This window comes from Fundulus heteroclitus, chromosome 11, assembly GCF_011125445.2.
Source record: "Fundulus heteroclitus isolate FHET01 chromosome 11, MU-UCD_Fhet_4.1, whole genome shotgun sequence".
NCBI classification, from domain to species: Eukaryota; Metazoa; Chordata; class Actinopteri; order Cyprinodontiformes; family Fundulidae; genus Fundulus; species Fundulus heteroclitus.
The window spans coordinates 23,722,079-23,732,715 of record NC_046371.1 but is presented as its reverse complement, the minus strand read 5'-3'; the positions used below and the strand labels follow the sequence as shown (position 1 = coordinate 23,732,715).

The 10,637-nt window shown below is 40.7% G+C and overlaps 1 protein-coding gene across 1 annotated transcript in view; it reads right to left on the bottom strand.

The window, feature by feature from the left end:
- The window catches only part of LOC105919900 (voltage-gated potassium channel subunit beta-3), a 40,764-nt gene extending 35,765 nt beyond the window's left edge, over positions 1-4,999 (bottom strand). The window contains exon 1 of the mRNA XM_012855350.3: positions 4,327-4,999. Coding sequence (XP_012710804.2) covers positions 4,327-4,622 — 296 coding nt within the window. The 5' untranslated portion in view covers positions 4,623-4,999. The remainder of the gene's footprint in view (positions 1-4,326) is intronic.
- Positions 5,000-10,637: the final 5,638 nt, after the last annotated feature.

The following is a 10,637-nucleotide window of genomic DNA, read 5'->3' as shown; positions in this document are numbered from 1 at the left end:
TTGCACATAGCATGTGTCGTAGCTGATTATTCGTCCACGGTGTCGGTTAGGGGGCTTCCTGAAGAGTATGGTGAGTACATTGTTATCAGAACAAGTTCTATGTTCCCGCATAGACATCATATATGTAGACACGGGTTCGTACGTCAACGTCACCGCCATACTCTATGTGGCAGAAAGAAGTTAAGTTCTGTTGTAGTGAACGTGGATCAGAGAAGATGCCTCATTCCTGTGCTGCATGGAAATGTACCAACCATTTTATTTTTATATATATATATATATATATATATATATATATATATATATATATATATATATATATATATATATATATATATATATATATGTGTGTGTGTGTGTGTGTGTGTGTGTGTGTGTGTGTGTGTGTGTGTATGTGTTATGAATATAAAAGTCAATTGGTTAAATCTAAACATTGTGGTCTTCATTGTTTCATAAAACCGTGTCACTCACATGTGAAACATTTAAGTTCTGGTATATATCAGGAACAGACGTTTTTGGGAGTATTAAAGAGATAAAATTACTAATATGGGGGAAAAAAAGTCCTAGGACAATAAAGTAAAAAAAAAAAAAAAAAAGGACAAAAGTGGTAATACTATAAGAAAAACGTCATATTATGAGAATTAAGGGGGAACATTTCCAGAATAGTCACAGTTTTCATTACTATTTCAGTCCTGGAGTAGTAGGGCCAGGTTAGATTCTTTTAATTATTTTTATTCTTTACGAGTTCAAAGTCAGGAGAATGAAGCCAAAGGGATACGAAAATAAACTCGTAATATTACAAAAATAAAAATATTACGAACATAAAGTATGTTCTGAGAATAAACTCCCTCTGATACTGTTTAGGTGACTGAGTCTAACTGCAGAAATGCCACATTCAACATGGCGGACGCTCTGACGCATCCGCATCATATGCAGAACCCGCCCGACGGGGCGTCTACGTATATGATGTCCCATTACATACTGCAGATAGTCTTCAAAGCTAACAGAGGAGTCCTCCAAAGTGGGTGGAACAGTCTGCTACTACAGTCCTGTAGGACGCTCTCTGGCTCAGGGGTCCAGCATTTGACTTATTTAGTGATGAGGTTGTTTTTTTTATATAGTCTTTGCTTGTAGGCGGGATACAGAAATAAACAGATAAGGTTTGAGTGTCCAGAGTGGGGGCTCTGCTCTGCTCTGTATGCACCGCTTGTGTCAGTGCGGAGCAGGGGTTCTCAAACCTTTCAGCCTGCAACCCCCAGAACAACAGTGCCAGAGATTGGGATTTATTTCATCATTATTATTTATTTTGAGAATAAAGTCGTAAAATCACATGAATAAAGTAATATTTTTGTAAGAACTCTTACAAAAAAGTGAAACCATCCCCCTGCGTTAAAAAGAGGAATGTGGAGCATTTTGTAAAGGGATACTTTGATACTTTTGATATGTGTAGAAGAAAAGCTGATAATACTTTATGTCCATTAAAATGTCCCACTTTCAAAGCTTAGTTGATGTATTTCAGCAGATTTTTTTTCTGGAAAGTAGGTGCTTAGATGCACCGAATTAAAAGTAGCTCGCATAGTATTGGTTTTAAGGTAACGTGCTGCCATTACAGATGCTTTGCCAAATAAACTGGAATCTGCTGAAGATTTGCACTCATCCACGCTGAATAAACTTGGGAGTAAATGGTAACCAAGAACTGAAAATGAAAGAGTTGATTGCTTGACTACAAGATCCCTTTATGCAGATTTATTTATTTATTTGGGTGGTGGTGGTGGTGGTGGTGGGGAGGGGGATTTATTGTCCCCCTGTCTTGTCTTCAAACATGGTTAACACTGCCACCTAGAGGTGACACATCTGTGGGCCAAGTGGCTGTAGCTGCTATGCTGTGACATCTAGTATATGGAACAGCTTTTGCTTCGTGGATGTCTTTTATACAGTGTGCTGCAAAAGTATTCAGACCAAAATGAACTTTTTTACATTCCATCTATCCACCTGCTCATCCGTCCATTGCCTTCCACTTATCCTAGTCCTTCCTAGATGTTCTGGGCCTGCCTCTAAGTGGAAAATATATGCAAAATCCCTCAGTAGTATTAAAAAAACAAAAAACAAAACTCAGATGAGGGGCACCCAGACCCATCTGAACATCCTTTCAATACGGAGGAGCAGCAGGTCTATTCTGAGCTCCCTGGGAATGATGAAGCTCTATAACTTTTATCTCTCAGACTGAACCTGGCTCCCTGTAATGGAAACTCATCTCAGCTGCGTGTGACCAGAATCTCGTTCTTTCGGTCATGACGATCCACACATCGTAACCTTTTTTGTCACATTATAACCACACATTAACCCATTGCGAACCTCGGTTTAATTTATTGAGATTTTCTCTGATTAGACCAACACAACAGGTAGAAACAGGTAGTAAAACGTTTCGTGCTTTTTCTAAATTCGCAGCAAGTAAAAATCTGCTTTTGTTCAGCTGGGGAACAGGGAAACCGGTCACAGTTAATAGGAAGATGGCTGGAGGAAAATAAGGCGCTATTGCGGGAAGACCACAGAGCTATATAATACACTGGAGTGCTGATTTTGCCGAAAAACTGAAGTCACTGCCGCCATCTTGCTCCTCCCTACTCTCACAGAATCCCATAGGATTTGGTTGCAACAACAAGCAGTTTTCTGGCTGTGTGAAAACGTTTCACAGGTAATTCTACAGTCAGTGGATGTACTAACACTATCAACTACTAGGAAATTAGTTGCTGAAATATATTACATGTTATTCATATTACATATACAGTATACATATGTATATATAAGTATGTGTATATGTATATATGTATATATATGTATACATATATGTAAATATATGTTTTTGTATATTGTTATTTATATATTTATAAATGTTATATATATATTTAAATGAATAAAATGCAAAATATTTCAGCACATGACTTTCTCAGTACTTACCAGTTTTAGAACATAACATAAAAGTATATGGCATTTGACATTTTAAAAGTTTTAAGCCCCCTGAACATCAGAAAATCCTCGTTATTCGATGCTGTAGCGCACATATTCCCTAGTTACTGGGGGAAAATAGGGAGTACCAATATGGCGGCTGGTGGCTTCAAAGCGACTCGTTCTAACAGCGGGCGATTAGCACTCCAGTGTATAATATAGCTCAGTGGGGAAGACACATCTTTTAGATGCTACAAAACAGCCAGGGGTGGAGGCACGCCTTTAGATAGATGATATTCATAAGTGAGAATGTCCTAGTCAAAGTCCAATTGAGATTCTGGGGCAAGACTTTGAAACTGATGTTAACAGCCACCCTCCATCCAATCTTACTGAGGTCGAGTTATTTTGCAAAGAAGAATATAGGTAAAAAAGATTCAAACTCTAAATTCTGGTAGCTGGTAGACCCCAAAAGACGTACAGCTGTAGCTACAGCAAAAGGTGGTTCTGCAGATACCGTATGCTTTCGCATAAAATCCCATTAAAGTTTGCGGTTTTCAACGTGACAAAAAAAAATAAAAATAAAATAATTGGAAGGTGTGAATACTTTTACGAGGTACTTCTTTGCAAGGCACTGTAAGTGAAACACACCAGTGAGGCTGCAGATCTATATCCTCGGCCCTTCTTTCGTTCCAGAGCAACGCAGAACGACACGCTCTCATTACCGGCTTAATCCGAGCAGTTTAAACGGAGAGAGGGACCGGAGCTGCGTAACAAACAATTCCCCGTCGGCTGCTGTCTAACGCACGCATCATTAACTCTGAACCTCTGCACCGGGGCCGCTCACCCCACGAGGCTGTCGTTGGAGGTCAAAATTAGACGACGGCTCACGCACGAGTCCCGTTATTGAACCGGACCAGTGGCAGATTCTCCTGTGGTTCGGCCACATTTACTCAGCGGCCCCTGGGCTTCGAAATCCCATCAAACACCTCAGATTTCTTTCTAGGTCACCATTGGAGAGAGAGAGAAAAGAACAGCAAATGTTTTTTCACTCGTTGCTTTGAGTTACTATCAATTTAAAACACTTACTGTACATTATTATTGCCTATATTATTCCTAACAACAAAACAGATTACCTGCAGATGAATTATAAAACATTTAAAGCTGTAGCAGCTCACTCTCCATATTGTTGGAAATGTGCATCTTCTTCTTATTATTATTGTTAAGCATAATAATAATACTAATAATAATAATAATAATAATAATAATAATAATATAAAAGATCAGATTTCAGTGTGTGAAATATGTGATCGGCAGTGCATTTTTTATTTCAGAGCATCAGAAAAGGATCCTACGCCTTAATGTAGCAGAGCTCTGCCGTCTCACCTGTATGGCATGGCAGAGCGCTCCGCCTCGCACTCGGCCAGGGACAGGCCACATTCCCTCAGGTACAGCTCCAGTCGCCGTCGCTCCACCAGCCTGTGGGCAGCCTCCAGGATCTGGGAAGCGAAGGCCTCCGACTCGCTCCTCTGCTCCGGGGTCTTGCCGCTCCTGGCCCCGGACTTGGTGGCGATGCTCGCCGAGGAGGTGGACGCCTTGGGCTTCTTGCTGATGCCATAGAGGTCCTCCACAGAATACTTGCCGCCTTTGCCTCCTCCGCTGGCACCGCGGCTGGCAAACATCGCTAATCGGGATTCGGGGCTTCCTGAGCCAGACTGATTAAAAAACGCTCCTCCGCCTCGGTTTTCCTCCCTTTTTTACCTGCTCCATCTACCAGCCTCTGAGTTCGAAGGGAAACAACAAGGCAGTGCTATTTTCGATACTCTTGGAGATCTGAAACATCCGGCCCAAGGACGTCAGGCATCAAATTGCTGGAAAACGAGATCTTAAAGCTCTCGGGGAAAAAAAATATCAAACGGCGACGATTCCTCCTTTGTGGAGTTTATATCCAAAATAAAACAAAGCCAGTCCTGAACTGTCAGCACGCAGCACCCAGTCACAAACAATGACTCCCGCTGATGTGAGGAGCTTTTCTGAGTAAAATGAAGGGGAAAGTAATCAGGATCTTTCTCTCTTTATCTCTCAAAGGAGGGACAGCGAGGGGATTTGTGAGCTTACATTTGTTCAGATTAAGAGCACCCAGAGTATCTGTACTTCTGTGGCTACTGTAAAGTCAGATGGAGGCTGGGAGGGCCTTGGCTCTCTGACCTTTGCTGCAGATATGAAACGCTGAGGATTTTTTTTTCCCACTTTTTTTTTTTTTTGTATATACTATCACTTAATCTGCTGTGCCAGTGTCATGGCAGCCAACACTTCTGCCGCCTGCACGCTCAGTGGATATGGCATCCTCTCAAATGCCTGGTTATGACTTCAGGCTGGGTTAGTGAAACCCAAACCTCACACAGACTTTAAAAGAGTGCAGAATGTGAGACGCTTTCACTGCTAGAGGGCAAAAAAGAAAAAAACAAATCTCAGATTTCAAACATCCCATTAGAAGAAAATGATCTGTGCAGCAAGATTAAATGCAATCAAAGATAATAACATAATGACAGACAGAAAGGGAGAGGGACTTTGTAGTGGGCGGACTCACCTTGGTTATGGCTCATCGCTTGGTTTTTGAGATCGGTACAAAATGGACTTTAGATTGAGCCAAAACAAACTCTCACTGCTGAGGTGCTGAGCTGATTTTTATAAATGAAAAGATTCTGTCCATGAGTTATTATTCTCCTGTCTGTTTATATAAAAGCTGACAAACAAAGCAGTAGATGTTCAGAAAAGTATTTATTGTAAGGTTTGTGCAACAGTTGTGTTCAGCTGGCTCCAGGGCCGGGTTCACAGGACGGCACCAGGAGCAGAGTTCAGCTGTTAGTCTTTGTTCCTGGAGATGGAACGATTTGATCTGATATTACTACGGAGATGTTTGGAGGTCCCGCAGAACGCTGGTCTATCCACAGAGCTGAGATTGACAGATGTTTGGTGTTTGATGGTCCGGGGATGTCATGTCCTTTTGCCTTCCAAGAAGGAGGTGGTGAGCGGAGCAGAGAGAGAGCGAGGTAAGGAATCGGAGTTACCAGGAGGGCTGATGGAGGAGTGGACAGAGCCACAGGTTATCTCCACATGGACACAAGGAATCAGGAAGTTCAGGAATCACTGAGATCCAGAATTTGGACATCAGCAGAGGGATCAGGTTTCTGTCAGAGAAGACGAGGGAGGACTTTGAAGTAAAAAGAACACGGAGGTTTGGTTCTGATTACAACCCACGAGCAAAGCGATCTGGCGTCTGTCCCAATGACCCGACTCCCCTTTAAGCTCCTCCTGATGAGCCTAAATGATTGAGTGGTGTTAAAAATGTTTGGTTTGTGCTGTGTGCTATGCAACCTTCTGTTTCTGGATAAGATTCCTGCAGGATTTTATTTTGGTTTTCCTCCACGTCTCGGATGTTTGCTCAGCTGCACCCTGTCGTCTGCACAAGGCACAGTTTGCTAAGCGACTGGTTTGGTTTTACTGGTTCAGGTGTGAGAAACTGTCCCATCCGGCTGCTCCTAAGGTTTTTCGTTTTATCCTACTCTTTCTATTTCCTAGTTAGGCATGAGAACTCCATACTAGTGCGTAACACCCCCCCCCCCCTCCCCTTTCTTTTAATCTTAGAAAGCTGATTAACTCCTGATAAATTCCAGATCTTTAATCTCATTACATAACATTTGGAACATTTATTCCTTCCTCACAACACTTCTGCTACTACAGATTAAGACTTCCCTTTAATCTGTAGTAGCAGAGTACATCTTAGTGTCATAAATATTAACAATGAATTCACCCCTCGTCGGTTCTTCTTATAAACTGTAGTTTACATGTTGGTTCTAAATGAATCTGCGTCCTGAGCAATATGTTTATTTCCACGTGATAGAGATCGCTCCATAGAAAGGCCAATAATTAATCCTTCAGTGCCGATTTGAGACTGTGAGATCTGATAAACCTTTGAAAAAGTATATGACAGAATAGTTTAGAAATCTTAAAATAATCTAAGGTTAATTCCACTACACAAATAAACAAACGAAGCATTACATTTAACTGTTTCTAGAAACAAATAAATCTACAAATCCCTAACTAGTTATTTGCTCTTATTTATTAATACATCATTTCAAAACATGACTATCAATTTATTTATCAAAATTGGAGTTCATCATGACATATATATGATCATTAGATCAGTAAATATTCATTTATTCGTTCATTTCATGGCTCCTGCGCTGCTGTACGTGCTAAAACTGTTTTGCACATCAATCTCAGCATCTGATTGGTTATCCTGCTAAATATTGGCACCGCTAAAGCTGCTCTAGCTCCGCCCACCATCCCTGAAAGGCAAGGGTGACACAACATTGAATAGATGGTGAAATAATCACTTATTCTATCAGCAGCATATCTTATTATGGCTGTATTTAATAAGAATGTCTTCTCTTTAAGTTTTGTTTTTTCATTTATGGCACATTTAATTCACGGTTTGATGTTTTATTCAATATGCAAATGTAGCACTTTTGTCCTTCCGTAGCGGAACAGCAGGTCACGCAGAGCAAAAAATGATACCATTGCACCTCAAGGCCCAAATGAAAGTGCATCTCATCTCTAAACGTTTTAATGTCTCTTTTCCACCTCAGAACATCACAGAACCTTACAACCGCGTTTGTACAGTTTCTCCGAAGACTACAAAACTCTTCGCTGCCATCGTTACGTCCGTCATTCTCCGCCGGTGGTTTATTTGGCTAAATCGTAGACAATTAAATACCAATCAAGACTTCATGGATGAATATATAAGTGCATCAATGCACAGATGCCGGGCTCATTAACGGGGACGATGGTCCACACATTCGTCTGTTTTAAGTGTCTCTGCTCCTCCGTGTCCCGCCCATCAGGCTCTGTACTCCGGAGCTGCAGTCCTGCCGTTTTCCTCTGCTACAGTGGCTTTTAGAGGCAGAGATCATCTGGGATTAAGCTGCTATAATCACTCTTTCAATTGACCACGGTCCCACGGGCAGCTGTCAGAGGTCAGCCCTGATCTTCCCACTGTAAATTACTGCGCACCGCGTTTTCAGGCTCAGCTTGAATGCACATAGCTCTAAGTGGTGGATTACTTTGATGAGAGAGAGTCTGTGAGTGAGAGAGAGGAGAGGACGGTAAAGAAGATGTACATTTGGATTTCTGCGAGCGTTCCCGCTGTCCGTATTGCGTAACTGGAAGAAACGCCCGGGCTGGAGCAGCGAAAGATTTGTTTTTAGTCGTTTGTTGTGTAACAGCACAAATATAGATGCAGCTAAGTCTAGCAATATAGTAACTCACGGGCGGAGGACGAACTGCTGTACATACTGTACCGTGATGAGTGGGAGGTGTTCTTCACTGTTTGGTGGAGAAGTGTATCCACTGCAGATGCAGACGTTCCCATCCCCCCTTTTTAAATGGCAAACGCGCCGTCGCTTGCTTGGTTTTTACTGTCACCGACCATCTCTTTTGACTCATTACAGCAACAAAACAGTCAGCTGTCTTCCATTATGAGACTTCACTGATAGATTGAACCCAGAAGGTAAACCAGTTAATCTGGGTTTCCCTTTACCAGTGTAGCTCTCCTCCGTTTGGTGACGTCCGTGGCCCCATTTGTGTGATTATTCCGGCTACAGTTTATAAGCCAGTTACATGAAGACATTTTTTAGAGCTGAAGAAGCCTTTGGGATCAGAAGGCGAATCATCTTCAGGAAACAAGAGAAGTCCAGCTGCCTCCTACTTACGCACTTAGGGTTCCTTTGTTTAGTGTCTTGCTTGTCTTTCCTTCATTCCTAGTATCATGCCTTAATTTCTTTCTATTTGATTAGTCCTTCCTTGTATCCTTCCTTTCTTTCTTGTGTCCATAATTTATTTCTGTTTGATGTGCCATTGCTTCTTTCCTTGTGTCCTTTCTTCTCTCCTATGTGTCCTTCCTCTCTTCCTTGTAACCATCTTTGTATCCTTCCTTCACTCCCCCCAAGGCCAAAGTACAAATGAATGTCACAGCTTTATATAACGATATTTCCATACTTTATTTGCCTAGAAGCCCTGGATTATTTGTGCTGATGACTAGGTCACGATTTCCTTGCAATAATCCTCCAACAGATATACATACCACAGAATGGAGGGAAGATGTTGTAAACGACAACTCGTTCTCAATCGCCTCACCTGATTAAATAAAGGTTAAAAAGTGTTCAGCACCCATGGCCTTAGAGTGTGCTTATAGCCGTTTTCAGTCTCGTCTGAAGAAATCTGGGAGAAAATATTTACACAGAACCATTGCTGGGATATTGACTTTTTCACCACATCAGGTCTCTGGTGGTGTTAGTTTGTAAAATAAAGCAAAGTTCAGCTCTATGTTGGTCTCTTTTTTTTTTTTTTGAGAAGGTCATTAAAAACGGCAGAAATAAAACCAGCCTGAGCAGCCTTGTCTTCAGGGTATCAGGCTGCACTACCATGGAAATAAACAGAAGCTCTGCAAAGAAGGGTGGACCTGCTCAAAATGAAGTTAGATGGCTGTATCTCTAAGTCCAACTTCAAACTTCTCCATCCAAACAAGGACATGTCAACAAGAAACTTAGATACTGCTTCTCTGAGCTCATTTTTAGAATGACCTGTGAAAAAAAAAAAAAAAAAAATGCCTGAGCTTTAAGTTGACAAATGAAAAATATAATTTCCCGTGTCTTGTGCACAGAAGGACAGGGGGACCATCTGGCTTATTACCCATGAAACCGCAGCACCTCTGACAGAGGCTGTATTAATGCAAATGACATGAGCACCTCTGCTCATTTGTGATTAAGGCTGTGTGAGATTTTTGTTTGTTTTCAGAGGGAAAATGTCGTCTTTCAGGTTGACGCGAAACCACCTTTCCACATTTTGGTCACATTATGACTTGAAAATAGTGAAGAAGCCAAACTTCTTCACGTTTGTTCCATCAATTAAAATCCCATTAATTACATCTAAGGCTGTGGTTGTGAGAGCCCGCTCTGAAGCTCACCTGGATAAAGTTAAAACTGGCTGCATGATGAACAGAGCATAACAGAAACATAGAAATAACTGATTTCAGACATGTCTTGCAAAAAAAAAACAAAAAAAAAACGCATGAATAAATATTTTCCTGTTTTTTTATGTGGCAGTCATCAAAAAAAAGTTTTACTAGACTATAAATCACAGAGTTTTTTTTATCCTTGTAAATATATATATATATATATATATATATATATATATATATATATATATATATATATATATATATATATAAAAAGATAAGATAAACTTTATTGATCTCACAGTGGAGAAATTCCATGTCACATTGACTCAATCAAAATAAATTGCCAAAAGGAGGAAAAGGTGCATGAGGTATAAACAGTTGATCGAGAAAAAAAAAGAAATAAAGCAGAGATTTAAGATGACTGTCTTAAATCTTATATATATATATATCCATCCATCCATCCATTTTCCAAACCGCTTTATCCCTCATGGGGTCGCGGGGGGTGCTGGTGCCTATCTCCAGCGTTCACTGGGCGAGAGGCGGGGTACACCCTGGACAGGTCGCCAGTCTGTTGCAGGGCTTATATATATATATATATATATATATATATATATATATATATATATATATATATATATATATATATATATATATATAGATAGATAGATAGATAGAT